At 47.0% G+C, this 16,292-nt stretch overlaps 1 protein-coding gene and 1 long non-coding RNA gene across 9 annotated transcripts in view; one reads left to right on the forward strand and one right to left on the reverse strand.

Moving 5' to 3' along the window:
* Positions 1-315: 315 nt before the first annotated feature.
* LOC124205223 (multiple PDZ domain protein-like) overlaps positions 316-16,292 on the forward strand; it is a 33,092-nt gene continuing 17,115 nt past the window's right edge. For 6 of the 8 annotated variants that reach the window (XM_046602596.1, XM_046602601.1, XM_046602599.1 and 3 more), the window contains exons 1-15: positions 316-478; positions 553-615; positions 692-1,140; positions 1,666-1,781; positions 7,201-7,807; positions 8,950-9,084; positions 9,183-9,341; positions 9,932-10,165; positions 10,250-10,490; positions 10,567-11,042; positions 11,162-11,324; positions 11,458-11,846; positions 11,976-12,218; positions 12,353-12,628; positions 14,545-14,637. In XM_046602596.1, the coding sequence (XP_046458552.1) occupies positions 600-615; positions 692-1,140; positions 1,666-1,781; positions 7,201-7,807; positions 8,950-9,084; positions 9,183-9,341; positions 9,932-10,165; positions 10,250-10,490; positions 10,567-11,042; positions 11,162-11,324; positions 11,458-11,846; positions 11,976-12,218; positions 12,353-12,628; positions 14,545-14,637 (3,597 nt within the window). In that variant the 5' untranslated portion in view covers positions 316-478; positions 553-599. The remainder of the gene's footprint in view (positions 479-552; positions 616-691; positions 1,141-1,665; positions 1,782-7,200; positions 7,808-8,949; positions 9,085-9,182; positions 9,342-9,931; positions 10,166-10,249; positions 10,491-10,566; positions 11,043-11,161; positions 11,325-11,457; positions 11,847-11,975; positions 12,219-12,352; positions 12,629-14,544; positions 14,638-16,292) is intronic. The other 2 variants (XM_046602597.1, XM_046602603.1) reach the window with 1 other exon arrangement.
* On the reverse strand, positions 14,229-16,055 carry LOC124205224. Its single transcript, XR_006879253.1, has 2 exons — positions 15,601-16,055; positions 14,229-14,871 (listed from the first exon to the last, which is right to left on the reverse strand). It is a non-coding gene; the product is annotated as an uncharacterized LOC124205224 (long non-coding RNA).

The following is a 16,292-nucleotide window of genomic DNA, read 5'->3' on the forward strand; positions in this document are numbered from 1 at the left end:
CGCCCAACGATTTTGGTCGGTTTCCTTCAACCAACGCCATCTGGTGGCAGACATTCACAACTTTTATTTCATTCCAAATCAAATTTCTTACGATTGAGTTGCGAATAAACTTGAAAATCAAGTGGATTGAATGGAATTTAATTATTTCAATTCTTTAGTAAAGTGAAACCCGATTAAAGTTGATTAAATTGAAATTCTTATAGAAAAAGGGGGCTGGAACAGTGTTGCCAAATTCGGCCGCAGAGCGCTGCGTGAGGTGGGGGCCCAGCATTGGAATTCGCATTTAAAAAGTCGGACCTTCGCCTTGCCATACGAAAAACAGGTGCATTTTGTGTTTCATTCACTCCCGTGTGTGTTGGCTTTTTTCGAGGGGAGGGCGATCTTATGTTGGAATTCAAGTCTGTTTGATTTTTTCGTTCCTTTTTCCTTTGTCACCTTATTTGCTTTTCGTTTTCGGTTTAGTTGGCTTTTTTCGACGGTAAGTGTGACTCGTTTTGACAGCACGTTTTTTCGTTTCCCCATTTGAAATTGCGATTGAATTCCTTGTTCAAGGTTTCGCGGAGGTGAATAGCCGCCTCTGATTATAAAACGCTGTGGGAATGCCCGTGACTTCAGGTGAGCTCAACGAGTGTAGTAACCATTGTTGGAGTGAGCTAATTTTTCTTGTTCGTTTTGACTCTCTTGATCGCAGATGCCAAGAGGGCTCTGGCTCTTCTTGAGCGAGTACAGCAAAAAGTTACAAATAACGATGCAGGCAATGGTGTGGCTTCCCAGGTCCAGACGGACTTGGACCTCCTCACGAGCCTCCTGCAGAACCCTGTGCTCAGGAACATCCTCAAGCTGGAAGACTCGCTTGAGGAATTGAACCAACATCTGATGCACCACCCGTCCCTGCTGCCAAGTGATTTTGACATCGACAAATCAGGGACCCTGGTTGTCAATCAAAACATCCTCCAGACTAATCGTTCATCATTCAAGACCAAAGGGGGGAAGTCGAGCCCTTCCCTGAGCAACACCAGCTCGTCCAAGCAATCCACAGTCTCACCAGAGACCCACAAGAGAGATGTGGCCAAAACTGGAGCCGCATTTCAACAGTCCATCCTGCAGGCAGCTGCCAAGAGAGAAATCATTGCCATTCAGGTATAAGAGAAAACAAATACTATTGAGACATCACAAGGCATTTTGGCCCCCATTGCGGTGCCGTGTTGTGCAACTCGTCCCTTTCATATTCGCCAAGTCAATTGTTCCTTGAAGATTGGAGCGCCCTTACTTGGTGGCTAGTAAAAGAAATGAAAAGGATTCACGCACACACAAGACAAAAAGCGAGTTGTATCCAATCTCCTTTTTGCGGTTTCCTGAAAGAGGAGGAAGGAGAGGAGGGGGGCGCGTGCTTTTCGGTTCGAAACATTGATCAGCAGAATTTGATCGAAACAGAGCGTGTAATTTGGTCTTTTGACGTGGTGCGTGAAAAGAGTCCCCAGAGTTTGAAGTGAGATGAAGAGCACTCGTCCTCCTTGGTCCTCGACCTCCATTTCAATTGAATCAATAAGTCTTTCTTCTCTCTCTCTTTGCCTTTGTTCCCCCCTCCTACCATCTTTTAAAAAACATGGGGAAAAACACAATTTTTTAAAAAACCTTCTTTTTTTCTTTCTTTCTCTTTTATAGCTGAACAAGCCGGAAGGACAAAGCTTGGGATTCAGCGTCGTTGGATTGAGATCAGATCACAAAGGAGACTTGGGTATCTTCGTTCAAGAGATACAACCAACCGGAATCGCTGGAAGGTAAGAAAAGATCTTATTTCATCAGTCGTGTGTACATCCTCCTTCTCCACCACTCAGCAACAACCGCACCAATTTCTTTTTTGATCTCGACAATGAAATTCCGCTACACATTTTTTCTCGGGAATCAACACACACAAACTCTTCCGAATTTTTCCCCCCTTATTTTTGTTATTTACTCCGCGCGTTGGCCAGAGTAAACAGGAGCCTTGTCTTTTATTTATTTATTTTTCAACGGATAAGATCCAGCGGCGTCTATTGACTCACACACACGCTTAGCTGCTGAGCTGCTCCCTTTTATTTTGAGGTCGAATTCGAGTAGCGGGAAAATCCTGAGCGTACACAACATTCAAGTTTCAAATCGTCCAACGTGGGGCGCTGAGGTCGGCCTCCTCCATCGCCGGATGAAAAAAAGGAAGAAAAGGAGTTGAGAGGCGACGAGAGGGGAAGATTGGCTTGCATGGCGCAGACTCGGCGGACGCAGCCATCGGTCTGGATGGCAGTCGAGCTCCAAGTTCTTGAGCGATCGGGCTCTGCGATAGCGTCGACATGCCGACGCCCGCCGACGTCCTCGCACCGCTCACATCTCACGGATTGTTGTTCCCCTTGTGATTTTTTACCCATTTCCAAAAAAAGAGAAAAAAGAAGGATTTCTCCTTTCCCTTTTGTCGTGTGCCCAATCACCACCAAGTGAAAAAGAAGAAGAAATCGCCAGAAAATAACTGTGGAGAGCCTCTTCGATCGCCCTTGACTCTTTTGTGTGTGTGTGTGGGTCTGTGAGCGTCTAGAGAGTCGTGGTCTTTGACGACCGTCTCGAGTGTTGGGTTTTATTTTTCCTCGTTGCGGAAGAGATAAAATTCGTCGTCCTCCTCCTCATCGTCGTCGTCGTCGTGTGTGTCATTGTCGCTCCCCCCTCGCTGATAGCCTGGCGCCAAGTCTTCCCAACAAGCTCCTTCATCTATTGATCTCACGGCTTTCTCTCTCTCTCGTCTTACGGTCAATGGCGTTGAGAGAACATCGCAGGCCGTCCTCATAGCGGCCAACACACATCCTCCTCTCTCTACCAAAGAGACTCAGAGTTCCTCCAGGGGGGACCGTGGGAGATTGAACAGCCCCCCGTCTCTTTTCAAATCCACGCGGGGCTGAATCCGACAGTGTCATCATCTACAAGGAAGGAGAAGAAAAGAAACACACACACACGAGCCCCAGAGTTCTTCTTCTTCTTCTTCCTTTTAACACACACAAAAAAACTCGTGTTCTGTTCTGCGCTCACCCCCATCCAACAACTGGTGGAAAGGCAGAGAGAGAGCACCGATCGATAGGTATATTCTTTTTCTTCCTCCTGTGGGGGACCGGGTTTTTGTTGCAACTAACAGAAGCAAAAACTGGGAGTAGTAGTTGTACACGAGCGTCTATTTTATTTTAATATTTTTTCGGTGTGTGTGTGTCGCGGGGGAGTCGAGTTGGTTTGTCACGACCCGCTAAACTTTGAGAGACAAGAGTCGTTTTTGTGCTGGCGGTTATTTGGCGATTTTCGCAGGCGAGCGCGATGTAACTTGGCTTTTTTTTAGACGACTGTTGGTGATGACAGTTGTTTCCATTCCGGGTCCTAGCCCGGGAGAGAGAGGACCGGAGTCTTAACGAAACGCAGGCGCAAAATGAAAACAAAACAGCCCATCCACCCACCCACACGCACGCACACATCACCAGCTAGAAGGTCTCTAGTCGATTTGTTGGCGATGGCTTTTGAAACGTTTTTTGATCGTCTGTTTCTTATTGTCAAAAGGAAGGGCCGGAATGAGGTGGTGGACCAACGGGATTGGTCGGACTTTAGTATCGTGGGAAAAAAAAAATACAAGCGTTGGGCAACACTGGTTTCCGCAATGGGCGCTACAAGTTGTGAATCGATTTGTACGTGGAGACCGCGACGTTGTAACCGGTCGGCGGTCAGATCCGGTCCACGTTTGAATTTATTTTCCAAAGTTAAATTCCGATCGAGATTTTTCTAAATGGCTAGACACACACACACACAATAGGGGCGTGGTCGAATCAAGATGGTAGGCTCTCCCCAATAAAAAAAAAAACAAACAAAAAACTTTTAATTGAAAAGAAAAAGTTTTTAAAGTAGAAAAATCCTACCGGAATAAAAAAAAAGGATTTTTGATTTTCCTTTTTCCAACTAACTTTATTGATTACCATTTTTCTTTTCCACCCCTCCCGTCCCGAGCGGATGGTTCACATTGGCTGTTGAGCGAACGTGATGCATTGAGCTGGAAAAGCCAAACGGACAATACCCGACGACGGAAGATAAAAAAAAAGGAAAGAGGCAAATTTGGTTGCTGATGATTTCACAAAATAAAATGTTAAAAAGAAAAGGGCGGATGCAGTTCTTCTCTCGGTTGGAGAAAGGATCGTGCTTCTTTATATGGTCGACTGAATGATCCAGCAATTCCGTTTGCTTGATCAATAACTCCTGGATATGTGTGTGTGTGTCCTACTCCGTTTCTATATTTTTCATTCCCCCCCGAGTGTGTGTGTGTGTGTGCGTTCGAGTTGAGCCATGGCCCAGAGAGAAAAAAGAGGCTCTTGTGTTTGTGTGTGTGTGAGGGTCTAAAGCTACTAACGCAAAGGGAATATAATGACCATTGCCATATTTACAACAAGTCCCTTTGTTGTTTGTGCTGTGCCCCTGCCATGGCAAAATGGCGGCCAGTCGGGGGGCTATGTTGTTATATGTTGTGTTTCGAGTGGAATTGAATTACACTGGGAAATTGGATTTGATGCGCACACGATCCTCTTTTTATAGACGGGAGAGTAGTAGAGAGAAAGGGAGATTGCCGGCAATGTTATTACCTTGTTATATGGGTGAGTCTGCGTTTGTGTGTGTGTGTAGGAACAAACTCCCTCTCTTCCTCCATCCATCCCCCTTCGATAAAAAAGGAAGAAAAAAAATTGTTTGATCGTCATTTATTTTTGCCGGAAGGGCTTGCAAATGCGATTCCGGTTTGCCAAGGATGGACGTGTCCGAGCTGATGGATAATTTCCCTGCCGACCCGAAAAGAAATTTTTGATTTGCTTTTTTTTTTTCGACGCCATCGTTTTTTTTGTGTGTGTGATTTATTGAAATTAGGTCTGTCTCGCCAAGGTTCCTTCACTCATCCGCACACGCTCCATTCCGCATCGGATGCCTAAAATAGAGCTAGGGTTAGATATTCTTATCTCTCGTCGGTGGGCGGGATGCGTGTAACTCTTTTTCGGGAGGGGATTTTGATTGCTTTGCTCTCTCTTTTTTCTTCTTCTCTCTCTCTGTCTGCCTGTCATATTCTTGTCTGTTGTATAATAACTAGCCTATAGCTATAGCTTTACTTCTTCTTCTTCTTTCCCCTTTTGTCGTCTTGATGTTTGCGCTTGCTCCTTTTTCCCTCTTCCGACGCCGCATCGTCGATCGATATAGCCCCGCTCTCGTCGTTGCTACCACCAGTCAGTCGGAGGCTCTTCACCCGAGGAAGGAGATCAAAAAAGAAAAAAGGGAAATACAAGATGAACCAATGAAGAGTTGGAGGATCGTCCTTCTTCTCATTCCTTTTTTTCTTCTTCTTCTTTGGGTGGGTCGTCCTACCTTATTTATGTTCTCCTGGAGGAGGTGGATGGATGGGGAGGTAACTGGGTTGGCTTGAGGCTACCACTTTGAAACCACTCGTGTTTCATGTATAGCTCAGTAGGATCTGTAATTGGATTCGAGGTCCCTACTCTTTATTTTTTCTTTTTCTCTCTGGTCTTCCGCTCAATTACGAAAGGAGCTGAAAATAATCCATTTCTCCGTTTTCACATGGATCGAGATTTCTCACTTTCTTTCTATTTTTTTCTTGTCCGGAAAAAAGAAGAAGAAACAGTTACGACGTCTGACTGGGGCTGGGTCTCTTTAGTGGCCGCCTATCGATCCGCCCTGCGTTGGAGTAGGAGTTACCGCAATGAATCGATCCAGCAGCGGCTCCTTTTTTCTGTTTTTCCAGCCGTAGACGGAGAAGAAACAACAATTGTGCAAAAGCCCATTTACTGATTGAAAATGGCCAACCACTTTTCCCATGTCCATTTCGGGATGTTTTTGTGTGTGTGTGGACTGTGCCATTGTTTACCTTTCGCCCGTCTCTGCCCGTCGCTGCTGGGTGGGTGGGTAGGCATGTGGAAGATGGATGATGATCCAGCAAGAGACGATGGACGGCCCACAGTCCTTCTTGCTTGCCTGCCTGCCTTGTGTTGTTGTTGGATTCGAACGTGACCGGAGGGGGGGTTGGTGGATGCTTTTGCTCTGATTGCTCTCATTCCGTCTTCTTTTTGATTTATTGACGAGTTAAAAAGAGATCTCCCATGTATATGCACATTGTTTGTTTCTCCTCCTACTGCCCAGGTTTTTTTCTTTTTCCTCTTTTGAGCTGGACCCCCACCCCATCCAGCTGTCTGTGGGTGGCAATGATCCCTCACTCCCGCCGCCTCCATTCCGAAAATAAAGGAGAAAAACTCGTTGCAATTGGAATGACGGACAAGTAGATTACACGGGATTTCTCTTTATCTCGTCCCGAAAATGAAAGGGGAGGAGGAACTATTTCGTCTTCTCTACTGGCCGGCCCTGTGTGTGTGTGTGCGAAGGGGGAAAACGAGAATAGCCACCGGATATTCCGTCGTTTTCGTTTCCATTTTCCCGGGGAAAAAGGATGTGACATGATGCGATTTCGGAAGGATCCATCACGTCCGAACGAAGGACACAAAAATGGGGTTGGGAAATAAAAATAAAAACACACACACACACACAGCCGGACGGGCGGAAGAAGAAAATGTCCGATCCAGCAATCGTGGAATGTTTGGAAAGACTGGAAGCCCATCTTCTTCTTCTTCTTTCTCCCCCCATTGTCTTCCGCCGAGGTTATTGTGTGCGGTCGGCGAAAATGGGAGAAAGAAGAAGAAGAACCGGGACGTGAGAGAATTTCGACACGCTCCGGCGTTCAGAATTATTATTATTATTTATTCTTTTTTATATTGCGCCAAGAAATCCGATCCGGGTTCCTTTTTTGTCTCTTTCTCTGTGTGTGTTTGCTCCCTTGGTCCCCTGGATCAAGAAAGAAAAAGAAAATGTCGTTTTTTCTCTTCCGCCTTAGCCAAAGACACAGTGAGAGAAAAAGAAAGAGAAGAACAAAATACAACGGGATCGATAGGCCGCTGGGGAGTGTCAAGGAGGGGATTTTTTTTTGTTTTTTTTTTTCGGGATATAGAAGGAGGTTGTGTGTGTTGGTATATACAAAGATGGAGGACCTGGTGGAAGACAATTGTCTTTTCTTCATTTGTTGACACGCAACTATCAACGCGACGGATCCCAACTTTAGTATTTGATTTGATTTTGTATCTGTTTTTCTTTTTCTTGTTGCAGAGATGGTCGACTGGCCGAGGGCGATCAAATCCTGGCGATTGACGGACAAGTGCTGGAAGCGGCCATCTCGCACCAGGCGGCCATTGGCATCTTGCAGCGGGCTCGTGGCGTCGTCGACTTGGTAGTGGCCCGCGGTGTCAACCCAGAAGTGCCGCACATCCCGCTCATCAGTTTGCAGCAGTCCCAGCAGCCGTCGTCTATCGTTGAATTCGCCCAGCAGCAGCAACTGATCCAGCAAGAAAAGACTCAGCAGCAGCAGCAGCAGCAGCAGCACAAGTTGCAGCAGCAGCTGTCATCGCCGGCCAGCAGCACTCGAAGCCGCAGCAGTCAAAGTAGTCAGCACAGCGCCGCTGCTGCCTCATCTTCTTCTCGATCGGCTTCGCCTCAACCACCAGCGCTGCCGCAACAACAACAACAGCCACCGGCGGCTCCTTTGTTGTCCTCGTCGCCAACGTCGTTCACCACTTTGACGACAACAGATCCAATCAAGAACAACAACGGTGTCGACGTGGTTGAAATCATCACCACCGCCAGTCTAGCGGCCCCATCTCTCGGCCGTTCACCTTCCGCCTTGAGTGACGGATCCAAGACTGGAGGCGATATGGTGGTGTGCAATACTACTCTCTTCTTTTTTCTTTCCTTTCCTTCTTTATTTTTTGGCCTAGCAAAGTGGGTGGGGGGGGGGAAGAAGGGAAAAAGTTTGTAGGCCCCCCCCCCCCCCACCCGCCACTCTTGAAAACTTTTTCTTATAGCAAGTGCTTGCAGCTCGACTAATTTCGCTCAACTCCCTTTGTGTGTGTGTCTGGGCTCGTTTCCCCCTTTTGGCCTGGCCGGAAAGAAGAAAAAAGTTGGTTTTAATACCGTCTGAACGTGTTGCTGCTGCTGCTCGTCTCGTCTTGTTCGCAGAAGATGTTTCTCCTCGTTTTCTCATTTTCGATGGGAAAAAAAGAGACTTGGAGTACGTCCTACTTAACAGTGTCAGCTCGTTAGCTAATGAATGCGCGGCGCTCATCTCTTAATTACAAGTTTGTGCAACCCCCACCACCCCGCCAGCGTGAATGGAAGGAAATATCCACCACCACCACCACCGCTACCCCTTTTCTTTTTTGATTAAAAACTGCCTTTGGCTGGGGAATGACATTTATTCGCTCATCGATCCAAACCATCATTTCTCCCTTCTCCGGGGTTGATATTTGAGCTATCGATAGGAACCAAAGATAGAAAAAAAGGCTTGAGTGGATCTACCGCTGTGAGATTATTGTCCAGCTGCTGCTGCTGCAGGTTCGCCCGCATTGTCGTAAAATGTCGTTGCTATAGTAACCCACGATCGGACCTTTGTTTTTTAATTTGACGCTCCCCCCTGTTGGTCCACCCCACCCCGATTCGCATTGTCGCTTTCATCGTTTTCTCCTTATGCGTCTCGATTGTGTCTTTCCACATCCCTCTCGTCCACTTGAGGCACTTGCCAATGAGGCAGATTAGTCACGCCTCGTTGCCTTCGTCCATCTTCTTTTTCTTTTGGACGTCCTGCCACCAGTTTGAAATCGTTTCACTTGTCAAAGACTTGGGCTCCTCCGTTTTTCTATTTTTGACAATTGGTCCCTTCTCTCTCTCACTCTTCCATCTTGATTGTCGTCCGGAGGTTAGGATGTCCCAGTCTTTTTTCATCTTTTCTTTTTTCTTTTCTTTTCTTTTCTCATTTCAAAATGTCAAATGATTTAATTGATTTTCATCCATCACTTTTGACAGCTCAACACAGAGTGGGCCCAGGTTGAGGTGGTCGATCTAATCAACGATGGATCCGGACTCGGTTTCGGTATCATTGGTGGGCGGAGTACTGGCGTTGTCGTTAAAACCATCGTCCCCGGTGGAGTTTCTGATCGGGTATTATTCTGAAATCTTTTGATTGATTGTCGATTGATTTCTTTGGGGGAGCAATGTTTTGGGCGTGTGTTAATTGAATTTCTCTTGCGCTTTCATAGGATGGACGATTACAGAGTGGAGATCATATCCTTCAGATTGGCGAAGTCAGCCTGCGCGGTATGGGCTCGGAGCAAGTGGCGGCCGTTTTGCGCCAGTCTGGCACACAAGTCCGTCTGGTCGTGGCCCGACCCATCGAACCCACATCTCCCGATTATCAGGTAACACAAAACATCCAATCTATTCAAATATTTCACCATTTGATTTTCAACTTCAGACGTCGGTTGTTTATTTTCGGGCCGGTTGCCAAATAGAAACCGACAAAAAGTTGTCGAATTGAAATGGTCCGAGCGGAGATTTGGCGATCTTAAAAGAAGGACAGAAAGAAAGGAGAAATCATAGTTGTCGATTTCCGGCTTCCTCTTTTTTTGTTTTTATCACTCGCGATAACGGAATGTTTTTGGCGCGTAATGGGCCCGCTTCCAAACCTATTTGAAAGCTCCCCCTCCGGCTCTTTGAATCGTTTATTGTCACTCTTCCGCCGTAGTTGCGAACGTTTCCGATGGAAGAAGAAATCGCAGTTTATACAGTCGAGTTGATAAATATCTCTCTCTCCCGATAGGAGCTAGACTCAGCTTCCACACGGGTAGGCCCTCCGCCGGAATAGATAAAAAAAGAAGAAAAGTGTGGGGGTGTGGGAGAATTGTTTAAGATCGATGCGAATCATTCTGATGTTTTTATTGCAAATCTTTTATTTTATTTGGTTCCATGTTTCTTTAACTCTTTGCATTTATTTGAAAAAATAATCCAGGGCATGAGCAGTAGCGCGCCGATCGTTCCCACCAAAGTGCTGGGCGATCCGGAAGAGCTGGAAAGACATTTAGCCATGCATCAAAACGGAGCCTTCCAAGTGGTTGACCCTTTCGTCGGCGCTGCCGTCGATCTGGAAAACAACGCCGCCATGCTGTCCATCGACGGATTCGATGACCGGTTCATTTTCACTCCGCCGACGCTCGAATTGCAGCAGTCGGACGTTCAACTCCATGCAAGTTTTTTTCCCTACGATTTCACCTTATCCATTGAAATAATACGAGACGGGAGCGGCTAATTTTTGGATTATTGATGGCAGGTTACTTCCAGTGTGCCTCGGGGTGAATCCGTCATCCAGTTGAGCGGCTCCCACCTGAGTGCCTCGACGACGGAAGAGACAGTGGAGATGGAGACTATCCAAATGGTTATTGGTCAGACGCCAGATCTGACGGCCGACATGAATGTGGATTACCTGCCGGAAGTGGAAAACTTTGAGGTCCAGCTGAAGAAGGATGCACAAGGATTGGGCATCACGATAGCTGGATACGTTTGCGAAAGGGGTAAAGACTATTTAGTTGGCCGGAAGATGTTCCTTGTAAAAAATTTTGATTTTAATCCGCCATTTGATTGACGCAGAGGAACTGTCGGGCATCTTTGTCAAGAGTATTAATCCGGGCAGCGTTGCGGATCTCTCTGGCCGGATTCAAATCAACGACCAGATTGTCGAGGTCGACGGCCAGTCTCTACGCGGATTCAACAACCACCAGGCCGTTGAGGTGCTGCGGAGCACGGGCCAGGTGGTCTGCCTGACGCTGGCCCGCTACTTGCGCGGACCCAAGTACGATCAACTCCAGCAGGCCATGGCCGAGAGCACGATCGCCTCGGTGACGCCCGCCGTTCCTTCGTACCGGCCTCCGTCTCCGCCTCCTGCGTCACCACCTCCAACGATCCCGCGGTCTCCTCCGCCGGCCCTGCCAGTCGTCTTTCAAGATCCCAAACCAGATGTTCCTTCCGTCTTTCTCAACGGCCAGGAGCAGAAGCCGCCACAGCCGCATCATCATCACGAGCGCGTCGACAGTCTCGACGCCAGCCCTCGCCTACCCCAAGTGCCTGTACGTCTATAGCCAATCAGATCATTTCAATATGGTCCGCCGGGCGAATGGGAAAAAAAAAAAGAAAAAAGTTGTTTGACGATCTCTCTATTTACTTTTTCTTTCTTTGGGACGCATAGGAACCCGAGTCTGACCAATTGATGGATCTGGATCGATTCGACCCTCTCGCCTCGCCAAGTAACGCTCTGGATTATTCATCGCTGTCGCCGGAAGAGCTGGAGAAGCTCATCGATCACGTCTACTCTGCCCAACTCTCGCCGCAATGCGAGGCCGCCATTATCGGTAAGGTTTCCCCTTTTCCAATTTTCGTTTCAATTTGATGAAAAGAAGAAAAAAGGAAAAGAAAAAGAAAAAAGTCTGTGGGCAAGAGAGAAAATACTTGAAAGAAAGTTCCTTTTGACATTTTTCCCAACAGCCAAATGGCGATCGATGGTGGAGGAGGACGTGGACATTGTGGTGGCGCAGCTGTCCAAGTTCCAGCCTTCCGGAGGACTGGGCATCAGCCTGGAAGGCACGGTCGATGTGGAGGAAGGCCGCGAAGTTCGACCGCATCACTACATCCGCTCGATCCTGCCCGAAGGGCCCGTCGGCTCCAACGGCATCCTGCACAGCGGCGACGAGCTGCTGGAGGTCAACGGACGCAAACTGCTCGGCCTCAGCCACGTCGAAGTCGTCTCCATTCTCAAAGATCTTCCGCAGTCTGTGCGGATGGTTTGCGCCCGCCGCCAGACCCACCTGCTGCCCACCCAGCTGCCTTCACGGCCAATCGATGCCACCCAAGATCGAGCGGCCTTCGCCTCTAGGGTAAAAACAACAAAACAGAACATGCGGCTGGACTGGACGTTCATTTCCGGAAGCCGGAATGATGATCCGCATTAAAAGTGCCTTTTTTTCTGTTTTGATAATTAACTTTTCTCTGTCTGTCTGTCGCAGAATATCCTCGGAGGTAGCCTGCAGAGCCTGATTCCGCCTGGCGACCGATTGGTGAAAGCCAAATCCGACGGTTCGCTGGCTTCCACTTCGGTGTCGCCGGCTGCTGACTCGCCGCTCTCAAAGAGCCATCGATCGCGCAGCTTGGAGCCGCTCAGCGGCCTCGCCACGTGGAGCTCTGAACCGCAGGTCATCGAACTCGTCAAAGGCGAGCGTGGACTAGGTTTCTCCATTCTAGACTATCAGGTACAGTACTTGTTTTCTTTTTCCTTTTTTTGGCCCAGCAGCTCAGTAGTCATCATCCATCGCCAGCATTTCCCTTCTTTTCTTTTTTATTTATCTCTTCATTTGCTTTGATTTGATTTGCTCGTCGGTCGCAGGATCCCATGAATCCCAGCGAGACCATCATCGTCATCCGCAGCCTGGTGCCTGGCGGAGTTGCGCAGCAAGACGGCCGTCTCATCCCCGGGGACCGGCTCCTCTTCGTCAACGACATCAACTTGGAGAACGCTTCGCTCGACGAAGCCGTCCAGGTTTTGAAGGGCGCGCCTCGCGGCCTCGTTCAGATTGGCGTTGCTAAGCCGCATCCCGTCTCGCTCAACGAGAGCGGCTCCAACGGCGGCCCGGCTGGCGCTCCAGGGGCTTCCGAGATGCAGGCAAGTTGATCCAACCAACCAACCAACCCACCCAAGTTGTTGTTGTTGTTGCTGCTGCCCGTCACAAATGTCGACGCTATATTGTTAAACTACTACTCATCCTGACCGCTAGAGTCCGCGCTTGGTTTGGGGGGTTATTATTATTTTGTTGTTGTTGTTGTTGTCGTTTCTCGATTCTTTTTTTATTTATTTATTTCCTGGAACATTTGATCCTCCCATCCACCAACCCCCGGTACAGGCTAATACGATCCGTAGTTGGAAGTTTTTCGGGTCCCAGTAGGTATAGTTTGGCGCTCGTCTGGTGTAGTTAAAAACAAAAACGTATCGACAACTACCACTTCTACTTCCGCTACTATACTACTACTACTACCACCACTACTTCCGGCAAAACAAATCAAATCGAAAATCCTCGTCTATCCGTATGAAAAAAAAAAAAAATCCTTAGAATTTTTATTTTGTTTGTCCTCTGCTCCTCGGCCTGCCCCACGACCAAACTCTTCGACGATTTGCTCTGTTGTTGTTGAACTTGTCGTCGCCTCGCAGATAATTGACGAAGTGGAGCTGTCGGAGGACGACGTCGTCGACGGCGAAGGCAATTCCGGCCTTGACGACGATGACGACGACGATGAGTTACTGGTCCCGAAGAGTCCCACTCCCGTCCAGGACGAGTTCTGCTCGTTCGACGACACGGACGACAACACGGACTTTGAAGACGTTGAAAGCGGAGCGGGCGGAGCTGGAGGAAGAGGAGGTTTAGGCTTGGGGATGACGAAAGTCTTTGCATCCGTCCTGGATGTCGACGACGGCGAGTCGCAGGAAGATGACGAAGACGACGACGACGACGGCCAGCCGCCCTCGCTTCCGCCCACTTTGCCCCCGGTGCTGATTGTGACGGACGACGCCGACGTCGGCCCGGCCGCTTCCGCTTGCCCGTCGCCTCAGCCGTCCATCATCAGCCGGCCGGTCTCTACCACGGGTGTCGTCCTCCACTCGTTGGTCTACGCTCCTCGCCCTTACTCGGCCCCCAAGAACATCAATCCCTCCTAATTTCTAATAACCAAAAACCAAACAAAAATCAAATTTCAAATAATCGTAGCGAATTTCAATCAGAGCCTCTCTCTTTAATCTCATCATATTCTTCTTTCTTATTCTATTCTTCTTTTCTCACATTGCCCTGATTAATAATAATCATCCGGATGTCGTAGTTTGAAAGGATTTTTCTTTGTTTGAATATTTTCTTCTCTTTCTTTTTACCCCTTTTGAAAAATTTGTCTCTTAAAAAATCGATGAGATAGAATTGAGAAAAAAAAACCAAATTTATGTTGCAGCTTCTCTTAATAATCCCGTCGGGAACCGGATGATATACAGAAATAAAGAAAACAGAAAATTGGAAAAACGAAAATTGAATGACATTTGGAAGACTCAAAAGAAAAGGAAAAACCGGTTCGATGGCTGCGCGGAAGAGTTGGGGCATTCGGTGATTTTTCGAATGGAAATGTACTCCACCCACCTTTGTGTTATTTGCGTTCACCTTGACGGCAATCCGATTGAGCATCCGCCCACTGTGCGATCGTGAAAAAATGAAATCAAAAACCCCCGGTCGTTTTAAACATTTATTTGAACGGGTCGTTTATGTGGACGACAATTTTTCGGGGAAGGAAGAAATGATTTTTTTAAGACTTCCAGGCAAACCTTTTTAATCTCAGACTCGTGTATTGGATATAAATATTAAGATTCTACTTACCTTATTTTATACGATTCCGGCAGGATGAATTTCTCTCTCCCATTTTTCTATATATTTTTTTTTTACGAAACAATTTGAAGACACACAAAATGGTTGCAAGTGTATTTGTTTTTTTTTTCGAGAATTGTTTCCGTTATGTTTATTTTTTTTTTTCTCGACATTTTTTATTTAGAGACACGATATCAACCGTTCTTCCAGTAGTAGGAGTAGTGAATGTAGTAGCAGCAACAGCAGCAGCGAGGACGAGTACGTCTACCAAGTCCAGGTGAGTTCATTTACTCCACTTTTTATCTCTACTTTTGACATTTTGGGACCCTCGTTTTTATTATTTTATTTTTTTCCGCCGATCGACTGGCCCGTTATCCTCGACGTTTCTCACGTGTCCTTTTCGCAATGGATTCAATTAGGAAATCCAACAGCGACAGGCCCCCCCATTTCAGGCTAAAAGAGTCAATTCCGTTAATAGACGCGCCATCGTCATTCGTCCGCCCCCCCTATCCTGTTAGAGGAAAAAGAAAAAATAGTTAAATGATGAAATCAACAACAGCTTTTGTAGTATTCCCCCCTTGGAAAGTATCTCACAAAAACTACTGAAAATAGAATCCCCAAAAATAGATTTAAAGAAAAAAAGAAAAAAATCAAAAAGCCAAAAGGAAAGGTGGGCGTGTCGGAATGGAAGGAAGCCGTAGCGCTACCGCTGCCGCACTTCCTGTAGAAAATTATGTGTGTGACACACACACGGGGTTCTTTTTTATTGTCTTTCTTTCTTTCCCCGTGACTCTTTTTGATTTGTTTCTAATAACGTCATAATAATGATGATGAACCAGGAAACCAATTATTTTTCGAAAGCTTGTTTCCCGTCGATGAAAAAGAATCAAAGAAACAGAAGACATTCAACCAAAAATTCAATTTTTGAAAAAAAAGAAATCAAATAGTAACCCAGGGGCCAACGGTAAAACTCAAAACTAGCTCTTTCTGGACAATCCGGTAACTTTTTTTTTGTTTTTTGTTTTGTTGCCGGCCGCAATCAAACCGGAATGAAAACAAGTATTATCTACATACAGCGTGGGAATACGAGATAGGAATTGAAATTAATTGTCAAAGGTTTTAATCTTTTTTTCTGTGGGTTTTGTGGGTGCGAAATTTAAGGTAAATTCCCGTCCGATTTGATTTTCTTTCATCACATTTCTTGATAATCGAATAATTTAGAAAAATGGTTCCACGTTACCTGAGTACTTTGGCGTCGTTCCCGTCTCTCCATCGGCGTCCTCCCTGCTCGACGTCCCAAGTGGCAACTGCTCGAACAAAATTTTGAACGAAAATAAAACAACAGCGGAAATATCTCCCATTTTCCCGAGTTTGGAAGTTCTCCGAGCTAAGAGCCACTCGCGCTCTGGCGATGAATCCCTACGACTATCTTAAACAACACCCGACGCTGTCTGTAACGAATGAGCGAATGCCAGTTGGTTGCCTGGATGTAATACGCACTCTGAGAGGGCGTTAGCCGCAGAGAAAGAGAGACAGGTAATCCTCGCTCCGGGGCGAAATTCCGTGTCCGGTTGGAGAGAGAGAGACGGGCCCCCTCACTCATCAACAATTGTGGGTGTACTACATTTTTCGTGTATACATGTTCATTCGAGATAGAGATGGATAGGATAGTAGTAGCACAATGTCCGTTTTTTTGTTTTTTTTTTTTTTTCATTTCGGGGAGTGCGGAGCGATGGATGAGGTCTATGGTTCCGCCAGGCTGTTGTTCAACAACACAAATGACGGACAGCAGTCGGAGCTGGGGGATGTCATGGGAAACTTTTTCGGGGGAACTTATCTCGATAATGAGGCGACAGAAATAGAAGAGAATCTTTTATTTTCTCAGAATGGCGGTGGTGGCGGTGGTGGTGGTGGTCCGACCACCAAATATCA

This window comes from Daphnia pulex, chromosome 10 (assembly GCF_021134715.1).
Source record: "Daphnia pulex isolate KAP4 chromosome 10, ASM2113471v1".
NCBI lineage: Eukaryota > Metazoa > Arthropoda > Branchiopoda > Diplostraca > Daphniidae > Daphnia > Daphnia pulex.